Source organism: Gymnoscopelus braueri (genome assembly GCF_963280865.1).
Source record: "Gymnoscopelus braueri genome assembly, chromosome: 11".
Lineage (NCBI taxonomy): Eukaryota > Metazoa > Chordata > Actinopteri > Myctophiformes > Myctophidae > Gymnoscopelus > Gymnoscopelus braueri.
In genome coordinates, this window is record NC_137613.1 from 55,772,232 (window position 1) to 55,798,979 (window position 26,748).

At 39.2% G+C, this 26,748-nt stretch overlaps 1 protein-coding gene across 1 annotated transcript; it reads left to right on the plus strand.

The window, feature by feature from the left end:
• Window positions 1-193: 193 nt before the first annotated feature.
• On the plus strand, window positions 194-25,575 carry snapin (SNAP associated protein). Its single transcript, XM_080442479.1, has 4 exons — window positions 194-328; window positions 4,856-4,902; window positions 18,926-19,044; window positions 24,674-25,575. Exons 1-4 carry the CDS (start codon window positions 204-206, stop codon window positions 24,779-24,781), a joined length of 399 nt encoding a protein of 132 aa, XP_080298605.1. The 5' UTR covers window positions 194-203; the 3' UTR covers window positions 24,782-25,575.
• The last annotated feature ends 1,173 nt before the right edge of the window (window positions 25,576-26,748 follow it).

Here is a 26,748-nt window from a genome sequence, read left to right on the forward strand (position 1 = left end):
TAGAACACATCACTGACATAAACATAATATGTGTTGTATAGCTTCGTTTAAATGCTTAATTTATATTTTTTTAATGTGCAAATTAACCGTTTTTCAATGGCTCCTTTTTGCTCTAGAGGGTACTCTTATTCTGAAGAGATCGTCCACCGGAAGTCTTATCTTTGCTCCGTTGTTGTTGCTCACGGAACACAGCTCAGACAGACATGGCGGCTGTAACAACGGTGTGTACTCCTTCATCCGCAGATCATTCAGATCCTATCGCAGAGGGTCTGTTAGATCTGTTAAAACCTGCTGTACAACAACTAGATCTGCACGTGCACTCCGTCAGGTAACACATGTGATCATTATTAATGAATAATAACACTAAAGCGGTTTGTTATTATGGTGGCTAACTGTCTCATGATAGTCATGTGATCAGTCGGGCCTTCTCCATAAATACGTCCGTCTGATGGGTTATCATCTTCTCTTGTCGATTATCTTCTTATTGATAACGTTTTAGATTAAAGGTGCAGTAAGTGATATTGTTTAGTTAAAATTAATGTAAAATGTCTCTTTGTTATCCCTGTCATCCCCCGTCTCCTGCTATTTGTAAACAGAAAATACATTTGGTCGGTCAGGTCGGATACAGTGTTGCCAGGTTTTGTAAGAGAAATAAGCAACCAACCAGGGGTCTATTTCACGAAAGCGGAATTAAATTATTCGTTAAACCAGGCTGAATTTGAGTTCACATATTCCTATAAAAGACCATGAAAGTCGATAGCAGAATCCTTGAACTTGACCAATCATGGAGCCCAAAACCAGAGCGCCGTTTTTCTCTGTGGCTGAACAGCAGCACTGCAGCAGCTCATGGAATCATACAGGGAAGTAAAATGTATAATAAGCAAGAAAGGAAACACGGCCGCAATAAATATAGATCCAGGGAGAAAGCGTGGCAAACTATTGCCGACAAATTAAATGCACAAGTTGTCCAAAAATATGCAATTAATTTATATACAAGTCCATAAATATATAATTCAGTTAGGCTTAAACATGAGTTTAAGTGAATGTTGGAATTATAATTATAAACACTCAAGCCTGAAAAAAAATTCAGGCTTGTAGATCTTCGATTTTCGCATAAGAATTGAATAAGTGTGGAAAAACTAATTGGTTTACGATTGGAGTCATTGGACTAACAGCTATTTCACAAAACTTGAAGAACAAGGCACTGGATTAATAAAGCTTGGCTGTTAGCCTGGTCCGGACCATGCTAACTTCACAGCTAAATTGCCATGGTAACTAAGGCAGGATTGCTTCAATTTTCTTTCGTGAAACCGGATCATGGATAAACATATCCAGGTTTACTGGCTAAGTTAATCTGCCGAGCTAACTCAGCTTTTGTGAAACCGATTCCTGGATAATTTAAGCCAGGATAGCCGATTAAACCCGGCTTAATCCAGGTTTCGTGAAACGGGCCCCTGGTCTATGAAAACAAGCCCAAAAGAAGCGAGCCCTTCGCCCTTTAAACGTTCAAATAGCCAACCAACGAAAAATAGCCGATCTACAAGCTCTACAAGTGAGCTTGTAGATCTGCTATCTTCCAAAGAAAAAACTTGAAGAAAGTAAAAAAAAGTGGAATATGTTTTTGAAACATGTGAACAACACAAATCTTGTATGGCATACAATATTTTCAAATGGGGGTCCTTGACTTTTGTTGTTTAAGAACCACTGGGTTATAAATAACATAGGAAACAAGTCCAAATAAGCTACTACACTTTAGAAACAAGCCCAAAAAAACGCAACCACCAATATTTACAAGTAACTTCACAGATAAATAAGCCATACGTCGCTTATAATAAGCGGACATGGCAACACTAGTCGGATACCAATTTTATCATATCGGGATAAAGTACAGTATTGTTTCAAAGAAACCAGCAGTCTGTGTAGATAAGGGCATTTGCTAAATAATAATAATAATTAAATTTCAACAAGTCATGTACCCATGGCCTGACCCCTCAGTGCCATGCCTTCAGTTCACAGTATAGGTCAGTGGTTCTCAAAATTGGGCCTCAAGGACCCTTGAGGCGGTTCCAAGGGGTCCCCAGCAAAATGATGATTTCACCTAAATTAACCCAATCACAGAATATAAGAATGACTTCATATCATATAATTCAATTCAATTTTATTAAAGTGTCAAATCACAACAAGTTGTCTCAAGACACTTTAGATGTAGAGCAGAGACCCGACAGTCCCACCCTGAGCAAGCAATTTTGCGACAGTGGCAACGAAAAACTCCCCCTTAACGGAAGAAACGTCAGGCAGACCCTAGGCTCTAGGGTGGGGGCCTTCTGCCTCGACTGTGTCGGGGGGAAAGAAGACAGAGAGAGGGAGAGACAGAGGAGCGACAGAGAGAGATACAAGTAGTAACAATAACAATAGTAGCAAATATGATAGTGTAAGATAGTATATGATAATATAATATAGTACAACAATAATGTGTATACAGTATATCTCTGCTGTTCGGCCGGAACCAGCTAAATCCAAAATGGTAATTGTTCAGGAAATGAAAAACAAAATATCAATTTTTCAGAAAATGAAGAAAACCTTATATTTTTAAAACAAAGCAATACTGCCTCATTAAACTTGGTATTGTGACTTTATATATTATCAGATACTTGCATGTGTCATTATATTATCACCACTTTACCCAAATCCAGTGCAAGTGGAGTTTTGTCCATCATTGATAAGAACAGCTGGCAATGGATCTCAAAGCTCACAACACATCACAACGCATTGTGAGCTTGGAGATCAGCTATTTATGGTGAGCGCCATTCTCATATACTATAGATCAAGCTGAATTCTGTACTTAAACAACTTTTATTTTAACATGCATTGTAAACAACCATGGATCTAACTGTTACCACTGTTGTTCTTCTACAGTTGAGTGCAACAAACAATTCTGCCTCAATACTCAATCATGTATTTAACAAAAGCGATCATGGCACACCAACAATAAATAAATGGCATATAAATACAAAATACATTCATGAAAAATAGAATCTGTCAAATCTGTAGCCTAATGCACTAACAATAACAACCACAGTTGAATTTACCTATCATATACCTATCAACATTTTATTATCACACTGTTGTGTGTTGTGTGTTGCGTGTGTGTGGTGGGTGTTTCTTAGTGCTTTAGATTGTCATAAAAGCTGTGAAAGTCTTTTGGCATGATCTCCTTGAGCTCTTGGAGATGTTTGAAACAAACTCCTGCACACACTCATTCTCTGTCCATTAACATTTAAAAAGAAAACACGAGCAGATGACCTTTGTGAAGACACCCTTCTCCTCTTTACTGGGGTGACATCTATCAAACCTTGCACATACATTCTCTTCTCTTCCCAGTTTATGTTCTCCCAAAAGCATTGAAAAATCTTCTCCCTGTCTGCCTCATACAGAGCAGAGCTTCTCGAGAGCCTGAGAGGAGGGGGGAGTTGTTTGTTTTTGACGGACAGTTTGAGGGTCCAATGGAGTTAGGAGTTTTCGTCAGAGGCGCTTTTTAATACTTTTCATATGTTATTATTAAAAAAAAAATTACACAGATGTAGAGGGGGTTCAATAGCGTTGATTTATGAAAAAAAAAATGAAAATGGAGTTAGCTGGTCCCGGCTGGACACTGACGATATAATGGTATAAGAATGTTAAGATAATGTGTGTATAGTGTAATGTAGTAGGAATCCACGGTCGTGCTCCATGGAGAGGCCCGGTCCGCAGTCACACTCTTGATCTGCAGCTGGGGGTCCGTAGTGACAGTCCGTGGAACTGCAACGTGGGAGATAAAAGAAACTCCGGGGAGCGGGTCCACCGGTGTGGAATTGATGGCAGGCCTTACTAGAGCGTGAATCCGTACAGTGTAAATTACAATTGCACCAGTGGGACACAAACCCACACACGTGTGTGTGTGTGTGTGTGTGTGTGTGTGTGTGTGTGTGTGTGTGTGTGTGTGTGTGTGTGTGTGTGTGTGTGTGTGTGTGTGTGTGTGTGTGTGTGTGTGTGTGTGTGTGTGTGTGTGTGTTCGTGTTCAGGATTTTATCGATTCTGGTTCCTTAAAGATTCCCTATTAACGGTCTGATTCCTTAACAGTTCCCCACAGTTGGTCCATGGATCCTTACATGTCTGTAACTCTGAGAGTGTACAAATGGAACCTTACATGTCTGTAACTCTGAGAGTGTACAAATGGAACCTAATGGACCCTTATATGTCTGTAACTCTGAGAGTGTACAAATGGAACCAAATGGACCATTACGTGTCTGTAACTCTGAAAGTTATGGTGGTCCTTGAAATTAAAACGTTTCGCCAAGAAACTGGTTCCTAGCTTGCGTGCAACGTCATTGTCTCATTGATGGATTTGACCATCCTCCTATAATTTGACAAACCTCTGTGGTGGTGGGTGGTCGGTCGGTGGTGAGACCAAAACTGTCTGCCCGGTTCTCCTCAGTGGCTGGAGCAATTGATCTGAATTTGCACACAGCCATTGACCATTACCATCTGAACGCAACTGCGAAGCCCGTTTTTCGATTTCACCTAATCTCGGATGTTTATTAGCGTTTTTGTGTCAACACACACATCGACGGGACGTGTGTGTGGGTGGGAGGGGGGGGGGGGGCAATTATTAACTATAATAATAATAGCAATAATGCTAATCTATTGGCTCGCCACCAAGACATGATGTCACAGAGTGAACAAGCTAATGAAATCAGCTCCTGGCCATAAGGTGGACTGACTTAAGGTAGACCAGTAATTATTTTGCCTGCGCACTTCACCGGGTAAGGACTAGTTCTTATAATTCTCTGTTTTCTGTGTCTGTTTGTTTCCCTAGAGAGAGTCAGGTGGAATTGAGAGAACACATCGACAATTTGGCCACAGGTAAAACCCTGCTGCATATACTGTATACTGTTTGTTGTATTATTAAAGTCTCACCATATGGATAAGATTTAAGACCAATTGAGATTTAATTTTGGTCTTAAGCCCTATTCACATGGGACTGCTATTACCTGGTCCCCCATCTGGTCATTTTTTAATAATTAGAAGGACATCTGCGATTTTAACCACTTAAACCTTCTCTAGTAGAGATGCGCGGATGGCCTCTCACGTTACCCGAATCCGCATGTACAAATTAATTATCCGCCCGTTATCCAAAAATAATTATATTATCCAATTTAAATATCCGCACCAACCGTTTTTCCTGTATGTCAAAATATTATTATTTTCTGGTATTCCCTGTTAGTTTTAGTAGCCTATTAGTTGTGCGATGCGATCACAAAATGCATTGATTTAGCCTATGGAATGTCTGTCTTTTTTCTTTTTTTTAAACCGGTGCTGCGCTGAACATACAGAGTGCACTGCTCTGCTGCGCTGAACATACAGACTCTGTGCGGCATCCAACATACAGGCATCCAACATACATGCGGCATCCAACATACAGAGCGCAGCACCGGTTTAAAAAAATGAAAAAAGACGCACCGACATTCCATAGGCTAAATCAGACTTGTCAAACTCGCGGCCCGCGGGCGTTTTGCGGCCCGCGGAAAGGTCCATAGTGGCCCGCGAAATACTTTTAAAAATAGTAAATTGATACTACATCTAACAGACATAGAGTCGCAGTTTGCATTGCTGTGCTTCCAAGCAGCTCGCCCCTCCCCCACTCGCTGCTACTTGACAGAGTACCTCTGATGGCCCAGGCATTGTCTCCCCATCTGTGGAATGTTCTGGCTGATTGGCTCGTTAACAGTCTATTCAACTAGTCGAGTAGTAATGGCTATACTCTTTGATCCTCACACAGGAGTCAGCCCAGCACGGTCATGTATTCTCTCTCTCTGTCTGTCTGTCTGTCTCACACACACACACACACACACACACACACACACACACACACACACACACACACACACACACACACACACACACACACACACACACACACACACACACACACACACACACACACACACACACACACACACACACACACACACACAAACGTAGTGCAGTGTTATGAAAATAACTGCTCCCTGACATTGGCAAGTTTGTTAAAGCAAAGAGATGTCAGGTGTCTGGGAGCAGCAAGTGATTTAGATGAAATTTCATGCTGGCTACACCATGTAAATTTGCCATTTTTGAAAATATAATAATGGTAATAGGTAGTTGGAAGCATTAATCATATATGTGTTAAAAACGTATAAATGTATCAAAGCTGCTTCTTTTATTTCTCAGGAGCTTGCCCAGTGAAATCCTCAGTATTAATTGAACTCAGAGCGTATTTAACATTCAATCTGGGAAAGCATCTGTGTCATTTTAAGATTTATTTGGCTATTCAAAAATAGCAGATATACAAGCTCATAGTGCGGCACTGAGTGCCACACTATGAGCTTGTAGATCTGCTATTTTTGTAAATGTAAATAATTAAAGTAGCTAATCTTCATAAAACATTTTTTAAAGTGATATACTGTAGTTATAGCAGTGACTGAGATGATGTGTAGTGGAGTAGAAAGTTCTGGAAATTGGAAATACTCTAGTAAAGTAAAACTACGTCAAATCTTTACTTAGGTACAGTACTTGAGTAAATGTAATTAGTTACTTTACACCACTGTTCTATAAATGTAATTATTTAACCACCCACACACATTACCAGGTATTGTTTAACTTCAAATTATTCTACTTAAAATGGTTTATAATAATAATTATAATAATAATAATAATTATTATTATTATTATTATTGTTACAAATTGCATTGTTTGTTTTCTGAGACAAGACAACAGATTGAAAAACAATGCTGTATAACTGAATGCGTGTGAGCGCGCATGTGCGTCCGCAACTGGTTCCTGCCCACCTCAAGTCACCATTTGACCAATCTTGCCCGGACACCAAAATGAGTTTGACACCCCTGGGCTAAATCAATGCATTGAATCGCACAGAGGCTGCTCTACACACTCACACAGACACAAGCACGCAGAGATTTAGCTATTTTATGGATAGATATATTAGATGTCATTAATTTATTTGCCGCAATATTTCACCCGCGGTTTATCCGATATTAATTAATAATTATATTTGATTGACCCGAATCCACCCAAACCGCGGTTAACTGCGGCAACCGTGGCTAAAACCGCAATCCGCGCATCTCTATTCTCTAGACTTAGTAAACTGGACTTGAGTTGGCTCTGTACTCTGTACACCCACTCTCTAGGTGGACAGTTTGCAGTGTAAACCTAAAAATGGCCCCCCCCAGAATATGGATGCTGGGGTTTAAGTGGTTAATCCTGCGTGAATCAGCTATGTCCGTAATTTGTTAAGTAATAATTCCAGGGCAAATTAACCTACATGGAGGTCATGCGATTAGAGTAGGTCCCGTGTGAATCGCCATGTTAGTAACGTTTGGTAACTTAAAGGGGTAGTTCACCCCCCAAATAACTTTTTTTCTATTGATTACTCACCCCATGGAGCCTTGAATTCATGGATATTTTTTTGTTTTTGTCGCATTCCTTCCTTTATTATTTGATTATAATAAATTTAGCCCCATTGATTCCGGTAGGAGACACAAATGCATTTGTGTCTCCTACCGGAATCAATGGGGACACATTTATTATAATCAAATTATTGGCTTAGGAATGTGACAAAAACAAAAAAATATCTATGAATTCAAGGCTCCAGATGGTCAGTAATCAATAGAAAAAAAGTTATTTTGGGGGTGAACTACCCCTTTAAGATTTTGGTTTTAGCAAGGGTTGTGTTTTCTCTGCACCTTTCTGCAATTTTGAGAAACTCTGGAGAAACACAATTAAATAATTCATTTTTTTTTTTTTTTTTATTATTATTTATTTGCACATTTAAAACAACACAACAAACAAAGCAACAGCATGATATTGTGTTGGATGTGCAGGTGAGATTTAGAAAACCCTTTCGGGTTTATAAGGTTAATCTCACCTCACTTGAGAAATACAAGAAAGAAATACAAAGTAATAGAAACCAAAAATAAATTATTTGGCAACATACATACAATTTTACAAAAATACAAATACAACAATAGATACACAGTATGAATACTAGAGAAAATACATTTTAGTATAAAATGGTGTAGGTGCAAGTGTGTGTGGGTGGGTGTAAGAGTGGATGTCTCTGTGAGTTGTTAAATTTGATTAATCAAATGGGTTTTTAGCTTATATTTAAAATGATTTGGCAAAGCAGCCTTCGATGAGATTTTAATATAGCTGTTCCATAGCTGAGCCCCCCTATACCTGATGGAAAATTGACACAGACCAGTACGGAACTTTGGGATATGTAAATGATTTGCCTGTCTTGTATTAAAATGGTGTACATCACTGTTGAACTGGAAGAAAGCTTTACAGGGCAAAGAAAATGAATCTGGCTGAAGCAGTATTTTGAAAATAAAGTTACAGGTTTGGTATTTATGTAAATTAAAAATGGATAAAATATTAAGTTGTTTGAAAAGTGGGGCAGAATGAGCAGACCAATCACTACACGTAGCAATCCTGCAGAATCTTTTTTGCAACATATGGAGTTTGTTTAGATGTGAAGGATAAGTAGCTCCCCAAATGATATTGCAATATATAAGATACGGATAAATTAAACTATAATAAAGGGTTAGGAGACACTTATGATGAACACAACTACGGAATTTGCCAATAATGCCGACAGATTTAGATATTTTTTTACAGACATGGCTAATGTGGCTTTTCCAGCTTAGTCTTTCATGGATAATTACTCCAAGGAAAGTTGTTGATGAAACCTGAGTAATTGGGTTATCTCCTATAGACAGACAGGTGTTAGATTTACAATATTTTTTGTTTTTTGATGTAAATATAATAAAATTAGATTTTTTTATATTGAGAGATAATTTGTTTAATGTGAACCATTTTGAAATATTTCCTAAATCGTGATTAGCTTTTGCCATAAGAACAGAAAAATCAGGATGTGAAATAAATAAATTTGTATCATCTGCAAAAAGTACAGGAAACAAGGAGGACAAAGCTGAAGCCAAGTCATTGATATAAATAAGGAATAAGAGTGGACCTAGTATAGATCCCTGTGGGACCCCACATGTTAAAGTGGCACGATCTGATGACCTTCCATTAATGATAACAAATTGTTGTCGGTTATGAATATAATTGTAAAACCATGTATGAGTGATTCCAGCAAATCCATAATGTAACAGCTTTTGAAGTAAGATGTCATAATTAACAGTGTCGAATGCTTTGGATAAGTCAAGAAAAATTCCCAAAGCATATTCATTATTATTGAATGCAGTATGAATTTTATCAACCAATTGAAGTATGGCCATTTCAGTAGAATGTTTTTTCCTAAATCCATATTGGTGTTCATACAGAATGTTACACTCCTGCAGATGTTCCATCATTCTGTTATAGACCAACTTCTCCAGAATCTTAGACAAACATGGGAGAACAGAAATAGGGCGGTAGTTGCTAAATACACTACGGTCTCCAGATTTGTAAACAGGAACTACTTTAGCAATTTTAAGGTCATTGGGTATTATTCCAGTTTCTAATGATTTGGTGAAGATGTGGGTCAAAGGCTTAATAATTGAATGACTAGTTTTGATGATTAGGTTAGACCTGACCTCATCATGACCAGCAGCTGAATCTTTCAGACACATAATTATATCTATGATTTCCTTCTCAGTAGGAGGCTTGAAGGTCTGAACAGAAGGATGACAATCTGTCAGAAACTCAGATGGAGACCCGGCCATAGGACTTATCTTCTCTGATAGAACTGAACCAATATTGACAAAATAATTGTTAAAAGCACATGCAATGTCAGATGGATCAGAGTAAACTCTATTTTCATCGATAAATTGGGATGGAAGAGTGGCTGAAGCCTTTTTCCTATTTAGAAGCTGGTTGATGACACCCCAGGTGGTTTTGATGTTATTTGAAGCCTCACTGAACTTGTCTGAAAAGTACTTTTTCTTAGCAATTCTAATAACATGATTGTATTTATTACGATATTTCTTATAATTTGCTATATTAATTGGGGTTGGATTACAGATATATTTCTTATACAACCTATTCTTAGCTTTCAAAGATTTGTTGAGATCTGGTGTAAACCAGGGTTTTCTGAATGCACTGACCTTATTTGCTTGCTTATTAACAAGAGGAAAGCACCTATTGAATACAGAGTTAAAAGACTTTAAAAATGACTGATATGCTTGTTCAGCATCATCATGAGTGTATACATCATCCCAGAGGATGTCATCAATCAGCTCCTCAAACCGGTCAATGTTTCTTTTGTTAAACACTCTAAACCTTATAACTTTGTCAGTCTCCTGATGGTTAGCTGAGGTTATTGATGTGAAGTGAAATACAGGATAATGATCAGATATATCAGAGTGAAAGACACCAGATTTCCATACATTATTGAGAGAGTTGGTAAATATATTGTCAATAAGGGTTGCAGATGAGGCAGTCACTCGAGTAGGTTTAGTAATTAAGGGGTATATGGAATTTGCATACAGAGTATTCAAAAATTCAGCTGTAAGTGAAGAGGACTCACTGTTAAATAGATTGATGTTATAGTCACCCAAGAGGAAACATACTTTACCTTCTCGGTTAATTTTGTCCAAGACACAAGCGAGACTAGCATTGAAATGTTCAATGTTTGAGTCAGGGGGCCTATAAATGCAACCTATGACAACACATTTACCATTAAAAATGTCACAAGAAGGTATTTCAAGAAACAGCGATTCAACATCATAACCCTCAGAGTTTAGAGCAAGATCATCTCTATGTTTGAATTGATATTCATTGTGCAGGTATATAGATACACCTCCACCAGATCTTGCCATTCTACAATGGTGTATAGCATTATAATTTGGGATGTCAAAAAGAGATGTCAACCCATCAGTCAACCAAGTTTCAGAAAATGCTAAGACTGAAAATTCATGATTTAACAAAGACAACAAATGATTAAGTGTCTCATAATTCTTTGAGAAACTACGGATGTTTAAATGAAAAGTAGAAAATAGCTTAGGTTGGGGCTTTGGAATATCAAGTAGTAGACTATGAAATTGATCTATACTAAAGTAGTCACAGGATAGTGACTCAGGGATTAAAGAGCTAAAGAAATTTGAATCAGGATCAAGAGAGCCCATAAATTTAGAGTCGCTACGTAGGCTCCAATCAAAGGGATTAAAATGCATAAGATTTGAGTCAGTTGTTAACCTAAACTTGCATTTTATATCCTCAACCAAGCCATCATCATCAATATCATGATATGGGAATATGGAGACACACTCAGAACAAGTCCAAGAGCTCCATAACCATTTATTCATTTCATATTCATTTATAGGTGAGCATCTCAGATGGTAAACCTTTGTACAGCAAGTACAACAAACAGTTGGGTTAGAGAGGATATCATGGCAGTGACAACAGTGAGAGCTGTAGTCCATGAAAGGGTATAGAAGTGATTAGTGAATTAAACCAGGAAATATATTCCCTTACTCAAACTTTTTCAGTTCATCCAGGTTCCGAACTACTACCACCTTGGCTTGCTCTGGGGACTGGCCATTCAATTTAATAAATACTTTACAATTTGCAGTCCAGGTTCCCTGGATCTTGCCTTTCTTTTTGAGGAATCTTGCTTTCCTAGCAATCTCACCATTTTTCTTTGTCAGGTGCTCATTCAGGTATACCTGGGATCCTTTAAGGTTTTTTCCCTGTCGCAACAGTTCCATCTTGTGCTTCCTGCTGTAGAACCTCAGGATGACAGATGGATTATCCATTTGATTGACTCGTCTGGATTGCCCTTCCACATCTGTCTGCTTCCTGCGAGGCAGGGGATGACAAGCCTCAATCTTATTTTTGTCAATGATAATGTTCCTAGAGTGGAGAAACGCCACCACCTCCTCCTCCACTGTGACTCTCTCCTCCTCACTAGGCTCCATTTCATGACCCATGGCCTGGGCAGCAGCCTTGGCATAGGTCTTTGGTTTAATGTTCAGTCCTGAGACAATAATATCATTAAGTCTCGAGTACTGCTCTAGCTCATCAACCCTATTTTCCAGTGTGTCAATCCTGTCATTTTGTTAAGCATTCCGGGTTTTCAGTTTTGCCATCTCTTTAACCAAGCTATTTATGACCTCTTGTTGATTAGATATTTTATCAATAGTATTTGAGAGTAGACTAATAGTCTCCTTCAATTCATTCACCTCCACATGGAGTTGTTTCAGAGTCATTGTAACAGATCTACTGTATATGGTACTTATATAACAGCAGAGGGTTAGAAATCCACAACCAGCCTACTCAGCTCTAGGCTAAAAACGAGCCACACTGAGCAAAGCAATCTTAAAAGTTAAGTATAGCTTATCAAAGCTATAGCTTATCAAAGCTATATATCAAAGCTTATCAAAGTTTGTGATTATGTGTATGACAATTCATTGTCAAGTAAAATGGGGTGTGTGTGTGTGTGTGTGTGTGTGGGGGGGTTGTAGTTTTGGAGCTTGAAATACACACACGTTTTAGCATCAAAATACACTTTGAGTACCAAAGGAAAAGTACTTAAATTTTCAGAAAATAGCAGATCTACAAGCTCATAACGCGTCACATTGTAGATCGGCTGTATGTGGTTACTGTAGGTTTTGTATTAATAATCAAATTGCAAAGTAACAAGTAACTAAAGCTGTCATATGCTGTAATTGTAGTGGAGTAGAAGTAACAAAAATGGAAAGGAAAGGAAAAGTACCTCAAAGTTAAACTGTGCATTGTAAGCACTTGTACTTGAGTAAATATACTTAGTTACTTTGCAGCACCACTGAGCAGCCAATGACTGACAAGCTAGCTAACACCATGTGTACTGATTGCTAGAGTGAAGAGAGACATGGGTTTATATTAATGATCTTAACTTAAAATGTATACATCACACAGCTTACACTTTGGATTAAATTGGAGAGCAGACCCGTGCCATCTTGGTGATGTAAAAAACATGTCTGTAGTGTTAAAAATGCGGCCACAGTGACTTTACGAAAACACAGGGCATTTCTCTTCTGTCCTTCTCTCTCTAGGGGTTTTCAGTTGAAATAACATTGACTTTCCCATTGACTTTTTGGGGTGTTTAAAGTTAAATTCAGGGAAAATTGCAAAGTGTGGTTGCGCCGCCGAGACTCGAGGAATACGCCGGGAGGAATACAGTCGGAGGCTGCGCCAATTACATTGTCATGTCGCTCCTGATATCACTTGCGTTTCATTTTGAGAGGATTGATCCCGCCCAAAATATTGTTGTTTTCATCAAACGGTTACATTTTGTGCATTTGTGGCACCCCCTATGGATCAAAGTGGAAATGCTTTTGTGGATTCGTTGAGTAAACCACCCTTGACATGTGATTGCAATTTGGGATTTTTAACCTTTTTAGTAAAACAGGCCCCTCCCGCTAACTTTGGAAGCCAATTACGGACGAACCATATGGACTATCAAAATGCTGCTTGGAGATGTTTATCGCATGGGTCCAGAGATCATGTGTACCGATTTCTGTGACATTTGGACAAAATATGTGGGAGGAGGAGCTAAAAGTGTGTTTTGAAGGAAATTCAAAATGGCGGAAAATCTATCTTGACGCAAATGGGCGTGGCCTATATGGGGAGTTGCGTCATGACTCAAGGAATTTGGGGAAAAAAATGAGATTTTTATTCTACGACCTACGGTTCAAGAGTTATAGGCCAAAACGTAAAGGGGGCTGTTATAGCGCCACCATGAGGCCGACTGGTGTAAAATGCTGTATAATAATTTCGCACTAAATTATGAACCTCCCCTGCAAGTCTGGTAACTCTAGCCCTTACAGTTTCTGAGAAAAAAAATCATAAATTTGAGTTTTTTCATTTTCCCATTGAAATTAATGGCAAAAATGTAATGCACTAATAAATCAATATCAATTAAACTATACAGCGTATCTCTTAGCAAAGTACAAGCAGTCGATTCCCGGTGAAGCCGGTCAATTTGGCACGAGTGTGTGCCGCAAAAACTGTGGGAGGAGTTGCCTGCCAAAATAATGTGTACGTGGAGGAATAAAGTTTATCTACTGTATTACTATTAGATTGGGCAAAACCTATAACAATTCGCATATTTGCCACATGGGCAAAAATAACAGGGAAAACCCTATAACAATTTGATAAAAGGGTTTACCAAACTTTTCTCAGTTGATTCTTATGTGTTTTTCCCTGTAGAATCCATTTCTGCCATGTACATGTTTGTATTGTGCATAATGAATTAGATAATTAACATATTTGACACATGGGCGGAAATAACAGGGCAAACCCTATAACAATTTGATAAAAGGGTTTACCAAACCTTTCTCAGTTGATCCTAATGCATTTTTCCTGTAGAATCCATTTCTGCAATATACATTTTTTGTATTGTGCATATTTAGTTGGATAATTAGCCTATTTGACACATGGGCGGATATAGTTGTACAATACATTTGTGTGGATAATTTGGCAATAGGCAGACAGCATTATGTGTTTAGGCCACAGAACATTTACACTTGATCAAAATAATCTTATTTGTATATAAAATGTACAAATAAGTTTTTAGATTAGATTTGCAGAGCAAATATGCAAACTAGGCAATGAAGTGTATTATATATTCCGACTTAAAGCAGACACATTTGTGAGATAATAGTTACGCATAACAGACAGATCAACTGACAAGTCTTATTAAAAGTCATCTGAGTATCACTCTCTCTGTCTGATGTATCTGGATCACTACTGGGCACAAAATCTCTGTCACTCTCTGATGAGGAAGAAGGCATTTCTGAAGCAGATGTAAGATCATGTTCAGTGGATGTAGCATCTTTCGTTTTCCGCCTCTTTTTAGCAGGTTGACTCTTTGGTTTCTTTCTTTGACTTTCCGGTCTCTCATCATCACTCATCATCAGCTTCCTCTCCGCACTTTGCTTTCCTGGGAGTTTTTTTGCTCAGGCTTGGTGGAGACTGTTTGCAAGTGAACCAAACTGGGACAAGACAATTGTCTGTCTCTTGCCAGCCATTGTTATCTTGATTTGATCCTCTGTTGCTCATATATTCTGACTCGTGTTTCCACATAGTTTTCACTCTCTTTTCCTGGATACATCTGCATGAAGATGAGCATTTTCTCAACCTGAAATGAGACCGGAAGAATTCTTAATGAAGTCAGCAGGGTGAACTTGCTCTGTGTCACCATTTTCTTGAGTGGTTTGACTTTTCCTACTTTGTAGGGAGACGAGGTTGTATCACACCCTGTAACACTATGATAGGCAGGCAATACCTCACATACTTCCTTCCCATAAGCTTTACACACTTCGCTGATGTCCACATATCGCTCTCTGTCAATTTTCATGAACCATTTCTCAGCAGGATCACCTTTGCTAAAGGCATAAAATAAATATATCAGTATCTGCAGCAACAACCACTACAGGTCTGTCAGATAACGATGCATGCCGAACAACTCTTGTATCTGCTTCATGGTGGTTGGATTGCTCTAAGAGCATAACTTCTTCAGATGTGATTGACCAAGCATTGTTGGATGCTGTAAAGACTAGTGGGATGTCAAACCTTGATCTGAAATTAGCAAGGAAGTTAATCAGTTCCGTCTTGTTTTCACTACTAGAAACGTAGTCCAGTTTTGGCCCTGTGGCATAGATTGCCCCTTTTCAGTTATCACAACCTTCCTTCCTGCTTGGCCCCTTATCTTTTGTGTCAAGTCTTTGATTCTGTGTTCCCCATAGGTATCCATGACTATCACTAGTTTTGTTGGATTCAACAGCTTTGGGGGCATGCAAAATCGAAGCAGACTATCAGCATAATAATAATAATAATAATACCTGGGATTTATATAGCGCTTTTCTGAATACTCAAAGACGCTTTACATGTTGAACTAAGTAGAGCAAAATAAAAACAAAACAACTTTAATAAGAGAAGCATATTCCCCCCATGTCTTCTTTGGGGAAACGGACTGAACAGCAGCCATGCCATCAATTACCCACTCTGCCCTGATGGGTGCTTGTTCAGTAACTGCCCCAGCCTCCGTGATCATATGGTTCCGTAGCATTGCTTTTGATCCTTGCCTCAGATCTTTATCTTCTGTGGAAAGGGCTAATGGTACAGAGGTCAAAGGATATGAGTGAGCTTCCCTTGCACTGGTAGATTTGCCCACTAGACTGCCAAATGTCTGCTTTTCCTCTTTCAGTATGTTCCTCTTTCAATATGTTTCAGTATGTTAACTCTTGGTGCTTTCTTTGTTTTTTTTCCCTTCATTTTTTCACAAATGTGTTTGCTTTAAGTCGGAACATATAATACACTTCATTGCCTAGTTTGCATATTTGCTCTGCAAATCTAAACCTTATTTTATATACAAATAAGATTATTTTGATCAAGTGTAAATGTTCTGTGGCCTAAACACATAAGTCTACCTATTGCCAAATTATCCACACAAATGTATTGTACAACTACATCCGCCCATGTGTCAAATAGGCTAATTACCCAATTAAATATGCACAATACAAAAATGTATATTGCAGAAATGGATTCTACAGGAAAAATGCATTAGGATCAACTGAGAAAGTTTTGGTAAACCCTTTTATTAAATTGCTATAGGGTTTGCCCTGTTATTTTCGCCCATGTGGCAAATATGCTAATTATCGAATTAATTATGCACAATACACAAATGTACATGGCAGAAATGGATTCCACAGGAAAAAACACATAAGAATCAACTGAGAAAAGTTTAGTAAACCCTTTTATCAAATTGTTATAGGGTTTTCCCTGTTATTTTTGCCCATGTGGCAAATATGCTAATTATCTAATTAATTATGCACAATACAAAAATGTATACAGCAGAAATGGATTATACGGGAAAAAACACATAAGAATCAACTGAGAAAAGTTTGGTACACCCTTTTATCGGATTGTTATAGATTTTGCCCAGTCTATATAGTCTGGTTGCCCAACCACACTAAATAGTGACAATATCTAGTGTGCTCGCTGCTGCTGCAGCGAGCCCACAATGATTACTATTACAATTTGAAGCTTTACTTGGATATTGAGATGATGTTGCAAATGATAAACATGCAATGGGTCACGTATACCATTGGTTCTCAAAGTGGGGTCCGGGGACCCCCAGGGGTCCTTGGGGGGGTTCCAGGGGGTCCCCAGCAAAATGTGTTAATATAGCATCACAATAATTTTAACCACTTTAACCTTTTATACTTTGGCTATACAAGCTCATAGCTAGAGCTTTTAGATCTGCTGTTTTTGAAAATGTGTGCAAACCTTTTGAATATACATATTTTTTAAAGCGAACGTTTGTAACTCAAATCCTTGCTTCTGGGGGTCCCGGGAACAAAATATTTTGAGATGGGGGTCCGCGGCCAAATACATACCATTGGGCCTTGGGTCGTAGGGGCTGTGTCCACTAAGGTATTTCTTCCTGAGCACAGCGTATGTGTTTTTACGTTGTTTTCAGTTGGGAGCACCATGCATTCATTCTATGCTATAGGCGCCAGCGGCGTGCAACAAGGCACTGAGTGTGGATCTTATCTTGTGCGGCACCTCATCTCTCATGGCTAATCTTATAGAGCAGTGGTTCTCAACCTTTTCAGGCCGTGACCCCCCAAAATAATCATATTTGAACGGGGGACCCCCCATTTTGTTTGACTCCGTTCCATAGATAAATATTGTGAAAATAGCAGATCTATTGCGAGGCGTTGTGAGCTTGTAGATTGGCTATTTTCAATTTGTTTGCCTCTTTCTTATATTATTTGACAATTTGGCCATTTTGTTTTATAGTATAGTTTGTTGATAACTTTTGTTGCAGTAATGGTCTTTTGCTTTTATTTCGTTTAAAAAAAATTTAGGTATTAAAAAGTTGTCACTTCACTATCATCTGGGAACCCCCCAAAATCATGTGTGGACCTTCCTGGGGGTCCTGACCCACAGGTTCAGAACCACTGTTATAGAGTACCGTCCTGAAGTCACTCCCACTATGCCTGGGTCACAGCGTTATTTTTGGCAAATCTTAGATCGCGTCATATAAGAACTGTGTTTAAAAAATAAACAAACCACTCCTCTTTTGATAAATTTGTACTTTTCCACTTTCACTCATATCCATATGAGTAAAATCGCCAGAGTGATTTGTTTATTTCTGGAACACAGTTCTTACATGACGCAATCTAAGATTTGCCTATGGGAATTCCAATACAAAAAAATAACTGCATGACCCAGGAGGATAGCGCCCTGTAGCGGCAGTGATGTCAGACTTCGGTAGGCTTTTTTTAATTTTATTTTTAAAACCATTTTAAAATAGTGAAAATAGCCGATCTACAAGCTCACAATGTGAGTTAAAATGTTAAAATACAAAAAAGGGAAAAAAAGCCTAATAAGATTAGGCATAAGGGATAAGGCGCCGCGCAAGATGGGGCTCTGAGCATCTATTCTCCGTTGTGCATTCACGTCCAGTGTTGCCAGATTCTGTGAGAGAAACAAGCAACCAGGTCTAGGAAAACAAGTCCAAAAGAAGCAACTATGGGCCACATGAACTATGGGCCACTTTAAACATATACTTCAGCTGTTTGAAAATAGCAGATCTACAAACACACAACGTGAGCTTGTAGATCTGCTATTTTCAAATAATGTTTTGGGGGAAAATTATAATAAGCAGACCTGGCAACACTGTTCACGTCTGTCATTTTCTGACTCTCACCTAGAGTTCATCTCTTGGCGAAACGTATCACTTTCACCCCCATTAATTACCATGTCATTCCCATACAATCCAGCCTCTAATCAATGTTCATCAATGAACATTATCTTTAATAGTATGGTCAACAATATTAACTTTTGATCCATATAGCCTGTTTTTTTTTTACTGTTTTCTAACGTCCATTGTTTACAGAGCTGTGTCGAATCAATGAGCACCAGAAGGTGGCGCTAGACCTGGATCCTTATGTGAAGAAGCTGCTGAATGCACGGAGAAGAGTAGTGCTGGTCAACAACATCCTGCAGAATGCTCAGGTCAGTGCCGGACAGTAACTAAGTACATTTACTCTAGTATAAATTTGAGGTACTTTTACTTTACTTGAGAGTGTCCATTTTTCAATTATACTTCTACTCCACTATATCTCAGAGGCAAATATTGTACTTTTTAATCACTTATTTCTGTACAGCTTTAGTTACAAGTTACCTTGTAGATTAATATTATAATAAGAAAACAAACATTAACCAAAAAACAAAAATTAAGACATATTTTGTAAGTTGTCTGTCACATTGCTCCGCGCTGTGAGCTTGTAGATCTGCCATTTTCTAAAAAGTGTTTGTGTCAACAATAGTTTTAAGATCTATTGTAGTTTAGTCCTGTCACAATTATTTTGCATCATCATCAGGTTTCCATTCATCTATATAAACATATATAAAAATAGTGAAAATAGCCGATCTACAAGCACACAACATATTGTGATGTGAAGCGTGTGAGAAACTCTGGAGAAACACAATGATCTTGTAGATACTTTTCAGCTCGATCCAGCTGAGGTGGTCATACATAGCACGCAGGGGAGCAATCCAGGGATAAGAACCTCACTCGTGGACAGCTCAACCTATTGCCATTGACAGGAATCGGACCTTCGGTCTCACAGGCTGTAATCTGAGTTCCCAGAAGTTTTTCGCCTCGCATACAGCCCTGGTATTTGTGGGCGGGATGTAACTTACGCTCAGAATCTGAGCGGACACGCCTCTTACCGGTCTACTCGTCTAAAAAGTCAGACGAGAGGCAAACAGCAGTACACAACAATGGCGGCCGCAATTTCTCAAGGGGAAATTGCTTCCCGTCGCTCCTATTTACATGTAAGACCCACTGCATGTGGATCCCGCCCCCTTTTCTTCATTGGCTGTTGATTTGAATCAGAAATCAGTGGCCGCGCCCCTGCTGTCCAGGCTTTGAGCCGAAGCCTCCCAGACTACACAGGCTGCAACACTACCTGTAGTGCTATAGCTTCGTCCAGGCTGATGTTGTCTGTTGAAGATCATAAACTCTTGCCTTCTGTCATGAACCAAGCCCCTGTTTCACTAACACTAAGATCACTCGTTTACAAACCATTTACCAATAGAGAAATTGTATGTCTCCTCGGAACCGAAACTAGTGAAAGTAGCCGATCTACAAGCTCAGAAACACGTTGCTATCTGAAAAGTTGTGAGATTGTAGATCGGCTATATCAGAATGAAGTATGTCATACATTGAAAAAACATACTCTCAATTGCACATGAATTCATTGATACAGTCATGTTGTTTGCAATGCAATTCAAATTAAGACTGTATGAGGTCAGGCTTGAACCGGCGACCTTGTGGTTGAAGCCTTTCAACAGATGCTGTAGAGAGAAGCCATTGGACCAACAGACCAGAACCAGTGAAAAAGGAGCTCACACAGATGATACAGCAGGGCCGGAGTGGGGCTCCAAATCGGACCGGGAGATACACGCCCACCCAGGCCACCCCGTGCCCGAGCGCGCGAAGCGCGCGCGCAGACATTTTTTGGGGGGGCCCCCCATTTTGGGGGGGGGGGGGGGCCTTACATTTTTGGGGGGCCTTTACAGTTAAGTTACAACAATTTCACATGAGAAATGTATCATCTGATGTTATTGTTATTAGCCTTTGGGGGGCCTTTACAGTTAAAGGGATATTTTTTGGAAAATGAAAAAAATAAAATACAATAAAAAAATCCTTAAATAAAATAAATGAAAAAAGTAATCGGAAAAACACGGCCCCCTCACGCATTAGGAGGGCAGGGTGAGTCACCAGAACCAAGGACAGGTGTTTTTGATGAATCTAACATGGTTAAAATAGAGTTTGAAGTTACAATGGGTTTGCATAGGAAGGGGGCGTGTCTGATAAAATGAATATCAAATATCTAAATAATTAATCAATTTTTTTTTAAAGTGAAATATCCCTTTAAGTTACAACAATTTCACATGAGAAATGTATCATCTGATGTTATTGTTATTAGCCTTTGGGGGGCCTTTACAGTAGTTAAGTTACAACAATTTCACATGAGAAATGTATCATCTGATGTTATTGTTATTATGAACGTCTTCCCTCCATTAACATAAGACACACAATGTACTACAAAAGAAAACAGTCAGACAATCTACAGCACTGTAGCAGACAGCAAAATAAATCTACAATGGATAAAGCTTTTTTGACAACTAATACCAAGGTTGTTATTGTTGCAGCTATAAGAAAAGCCATGTCAACTGGTGTTCATGTTATTAAAAGGGTCTAAGTCTGATGGTACAAAATGGAACAAAGTGTTCAATTTTGTATCAATAAAATCAATAATATCAATCATTTATCTGGCCTCCTCAAGCTCCCCTGGGATGTCCCTGATGACTACCCCAATCCACACGTATGTTGAGAAGAATCAGTGGTGTACAGTAACTAAATACAGTACTTGTACTCAAGTACTGTACTTAAGTAATTTTTTTAGGTATTTTTTACTTTACTGGAGTATTTACAATTTTCAGTACTTTTACTTCTACTCCACTACATCTCAGAGACAAATATTGTACTTTTACTCAACCACAAGTATTAGAAAACTTTAGTTACTAGTTACTTTGTATATTTTGATTATTATTACAAAACCACTTCAGCCCTGGCCCCTATATACATTTCGGCCATTTGAAAATAGCAGATCTGCAAGCTCACATTGTGAGCTTGCAGATCTGCTATTTTCAAAAGATGTTCATACATTGTGAAAATGGGACATTCTGCAAAATTAGTACTTTCTACTTTTGGTTGGTAGTACTTTAAGTACATTTTGATACCAATACGTTTGTATTTTTACTCAAGTACATTTTGAATTCTGGACTTTTATTTGTGGAGTAGCCTACTTTTTTGCACCACTGAGAAGAACCAGTGTTTATAAACTTACTTGTTGTTGCTGGAGCAATGACTGCACGCTGGGGGCTCTGAACATTTCAGTCAGTTTGTAACATTTAGCTCCTTCCTTGGCTCTTTTTGTCTTGTCCCTTTCCCTTTCAGCTCCACCTGCCCTCTTTTTCTCTGACTTTGAGGGAATGGGGTTGGGGTTGGGATCCATAATATAACGTAACGTTACACTAGTTTATTTATTTATTTTGTTGAATAAATCCCTCCAGCTGTTTTTTCTTTCTCTGACTTCTCCACTCTCTCCTCTCTTCCTTAGCTCCGCCCCTCTACTCTCACAGACCATGCTGGCTTGCTGTGTGTGTTAGCGCAGGGGTGTAGGGGCGGGCCAAAAAGCCAAACAAACCAATCACGTATTGATTCTTAAAAAAAAAACGTTCAGTGCCGTCATTTTGACCAATCCCTACCCCTCTGGTCACAGAGCAGTGTGAGAGCAGGGGGGAGCCAGGCAGGCCACTAAGGAGGCAGGCCACCGAGAATAGTCCCGGTCCTCCCGACGGCCAATCCGGGCCTGTGATACAGTTTCACGCAAATAGCTGAAAAATCCTGGGTTTAAGTGTTTTTCAAACTGCTCAAAATTGTGGACAATCTAAGGGCGGAGCTTACTGGTCAAAGTGATGGATGTGTTCCTCATAAGTCAAGGCACAAGTGTAGGCAAGTTTCTTGGCTGTCGGCCAAACGAGGCATGACTCATGCCTGTTTAAAGTTTGCATGTTCAAAAAATTGCTATAGCGGCCCCCTTTGGCCAAAACGGAGCCTTGCTCTGTGCCAGAGCCTGGCTCCGTAATAATGGCAATAATAAAACGGAGCCTTGCACTGTGCCAGTGCTTGGCCCCGTAAAAAGAATAATCTCTTCACAAAGTAATTTGAAAAAAAAAAGAAGTCTCACATTCTTTTTTCAGAAAGGTTACTATAAAAAAAATAAGGCTTTAGTGATTAATTCATCATTTATTTTTGTAAGTTTAGATCCTGGGAAGACACCACATTTCTCTTTTCGGTCTTAAGCTGAAAAACTTTGAGGTTGCCTGAGCTAGACTATTGATGACTGGTGAGGATCTGACAACACTTCAATGAAGAACTTGACCAAGTGCAGGTCTGTCATGATCATGACATTTAGTTTGACCATCAATTTTCAAATAATTGCGATTAACTGATGAAGGATATAGGATATTGTGCTGGTGGTTGGTTAGCCTATTTATGATGGGTTATCGATCCGATAAATACCCCTTTTTTGCGGTTTTCAAATATGTTCAGGCCGCCACTGCTATGCCATACAACGATAGCGGAGAACGATACCATTGGATCACTTTCAGAGCGATTTTCATGAACGATAAGAGACACTGACATCCAATCAAAATCCCATCTGAATTGACAGGGTATCAACGTTCTACATGTTTACATAACGTTATGATTCATCGGTGTGCATTATCACATTATTATTTAATAAAGCAATAAGCCACAAGAGGCTGTGGTTCACCATGGATTTTATAATTGCTCAGAGGAGTACTGAGGCAATCACGGTTAAACCACAGACGCTTATATCTTTTCTAAAACAGTGACCAGATATGGCAAGAGGGACGTTTTTCAGTCCTAGGACCCCTTAGCTGAGAGAGAGATGAAGCAAGGACCCCCACTACATACAGTATACGAAAGAAAATATGTTGCAGATTAAACTTTTTCATAGATTTCATAGATGGCTTCATAGACTTGACAGCACTATCATCAGTTAAGTAGATTAATGTAAATTCATGTTTGTTTGTTTGTTTACACATGATCTTTTCTATTAATATTTTGGATTAATGTTAATGTGAATTGTCAGACATTTAACCACTTAAACCCTCAATACTTAGTAAACTTGACCTTTGGTTCTGTACTTGGTCTGCTCCCTTTTCCCTCTACACTAAACCTCTTTGCCGATCTACAAGCTCTGTGAGGCGTTGTGAGCTTGTAGATCGGCTATTTTTTAATGTTACCCATCGAATAGGGATGGTAGGATTCAAGTTCAAGATGCTAGGGTCCCGTAACCCCTGTTGAAGAACCCTGTCATAGACACATACCAATTAAAATCGTTTTTAATAAAAATGTCACTACAAAAATAACTTCTGCAAGTAAGAAGACCCTGCTACTGTCAGCATAAACCAGAACAAATGAAACACATCTGTGTCCACACTCGGTGCCGCAGTATTCGCTTGTATATCTGCTATTTTTTAATAGCCAAAGAAATCTTAAAATGACACAGATGCGTTCCTGGTCTTAACTCTTTGACCGTCGGATAATAATACATCATTTGCTAAGCCACTGCCAGCGATTTTTCGTTTTCCTTACCTTTTCAACTAGTCACAGAATATTTATCTCCAGTATGATCGATCACCCGATCGTTGCTAAACACGGATTTCTCTCTGCTTCCACGGAAAAAGAAAAAAATCCTCGCGACCCCCGTTCGCTTGCTATAGGCCGTTGAACATCACGTCAAAAATGCAGAGGAAATCCAGGGAGGCGAGAAAAAGGCATTTTTTCAAAACGAATAACAAGGAAGTGAACGGTGGATCTCGTTATTGGCAGTCAAAGAGTTAATGGGTTAAAGTGATTGAACGCTTGCACTTACACAGGACAAAAATGGAGCACTCCTCTTAAATGGTTTAAGTGGTGAGGAGAATGTCAAATGAAGGTCGTGTCTCATTGTAAAACACTGAACTCTGTTTCCTGCAGGAGCGACTGAGGCGTCTGAACCACAACGTTGCCAAGGAAACGGCGAGACGGAAAACCATGCTGGAAGCATCCGGAGCCTTCACCACACGCTCCCCTAGTAAACCATGACTCCTCCCACTGGAGCCCTGGCCCCTAACCCCTGGAGCCCTGGCCCCTCCCACTTCTTATAAACAGTGGGAGCGTCTGTGGTGGAATCATTCAGGTTGTCACCATGGTGGGACATATCGGTACAGGACCGTAGCAGTGAGTGACAAAGGCCTCACTTGCTTTAGTGCCATTTGCTAGCAAAAATTATGTGCATTGCTTGCTGTACTGCCCTACTTTCTCGTGCCTGGTGATATGATGCACGAATGAATGAGTGAACGAATAATGAACGAACGAGTGAATGAACGAAATGCTACAGAAGGCTATTCCGCTTTCCCACTGCAGGCTATCAGCTCAAACTGACTCCTGGCTTTACTTTGTTTTCCGCTGCAATTAGGACCATGTTAGGGGAAGGGGAGCCGGGCAAAGACGGCAATGTTTTGTCATGAATGTTGCAACAGGAAGAGTAGTACGGAGGCATTAAGTCCTCCCGGCGGTAGCTCCTCACTGGCAGGTGAGCCAGTAGGATAAAACAGATGTGTGGGGAGGGTTAACTGGTATAACAACTACATCAGGAGGGTAAAAAAGGTCAAAATAATTGGCTACTCTAAATTAATGCAGTGGAATAACGCCATATTTATTTGCAAATGTGTCTTGTTTGTTTTTTGTATAACCCATGATTGGCCACAAGTGGGCGATTTTTGTTTTGCTAATTAGATTTAACGGGAGAATATGAAGGCAGGCAGTTGTTCCCTATCTAAGAAGAATGAACATTCGTTAATTGTATTGTTGGAGACGGAATAAACATGTGAACATGAGCAACTGATTGTGAGTGTTAAATTGTAATATGTAGGAGTGCGTTTGGAAATCTGGAATCAAACTTGAGACCTCTCTCTGGCTTCCCAGGTGGGGGCTCTAACCATTCAGCTATGGCCGCCCTTTTAAAATTCACTCACATGAACATGAATTCTTCCCATGTCTAACATGATTATAAACTGTTTAGTAAGTATGTGTGTTGAATACATAGTCTTTATAATCAAAAATTCCACAGGGCAAATAACTGAAATATACAAAGATTACTGCTATTTTCGGCAATTTTGGGAAAATGTTTAAAATGTATGAAAATTTTTCAACATAGAAACAATTATGAATATTATGATTATGCAAAAATAATTGCGATTATCTAAAATTATTGTGATTAGGTGGTTATGTAATAATTGTGACAGGCCTAGCTATACATTGCAAGTTTAAAGGGATTCATTGGTTAACATGTCTGAAAGGTGTGCGTATTGTTGCGTGCACGTGTGTGGGAGGTCTCAGCTTCTTTCAGATGTAAGGGGGGCTCCAAGGAAAACGGTTGGGAACCACTGTAGAGTACCAAACAAGTTGCAACCATTGCATTTTGGAATGATTTCCTCCTCCATTGTTCAGTCGTTTGGGACAACCTGGCTTTTCAGTCAGAGTGGTCAGTGTGCCCTCTGAACCCAATGCTCTCACCGCTCAGAATTTTCAGACGCAACACTCTGACCGCTCGGAACAACCAGAGAGCGGCCCCGGTGCTCTCATGTATGTTCCAAACTAGATCTAGATCTTCTCCATTGGTGGTGGAGTTGGAAAAAGTTATTGTTAATACTTTTCATTGGTTCAATATTAATAAAACCCACAGACACACTTGTGTGACAGTCTTGTGCCCGAGGCAGGGTTTTAATAATAATAATAATAATAAAATAAAATACATTAAGTTGAAATATGGAGATACAAGTAATCTGCCATGAAATATGAATTGGACTGCCTGAATACATAAGTTAAATTAGTGAGGTAAATGCAATTGCCAGAAGTAAATACATATTTCTTGCCTTTAATCGTGTGATTTATGCAATATAAGAGGAAACACACACTTATACAAAACATAGCTAATGTGGTCTACTTGTGATTAACGTTAGTAGTGTTGAAGTGGAAGCAAGCAAGTCACTGGCATTGATATGCGGTTG

Excerpts from the sequence above, each read along its gene's own strand:
- snapin (XM_080442479.1), top strand. The coding sequence starts at position 204 with ATGGCGGCTGTAACAACGGTGTGTACTCCTTCATCCGCAGATCATTCA. Across the intron at positions 329-4,855 it reads CTGCACGTGCACTCCGTCAG|AGAGAGTCAGGTGGAATTGA; the intron begins GTAACACATGTG and ends TTGTTTCCCTAG. Across the intron at positions 4,903-18,925 it reads CATCGACAATTTGGCCACAG|AGCTGTGTCGAATCAATGAG; the intron begins GTAAAACCCTGC and ends CATTGTTTACAG.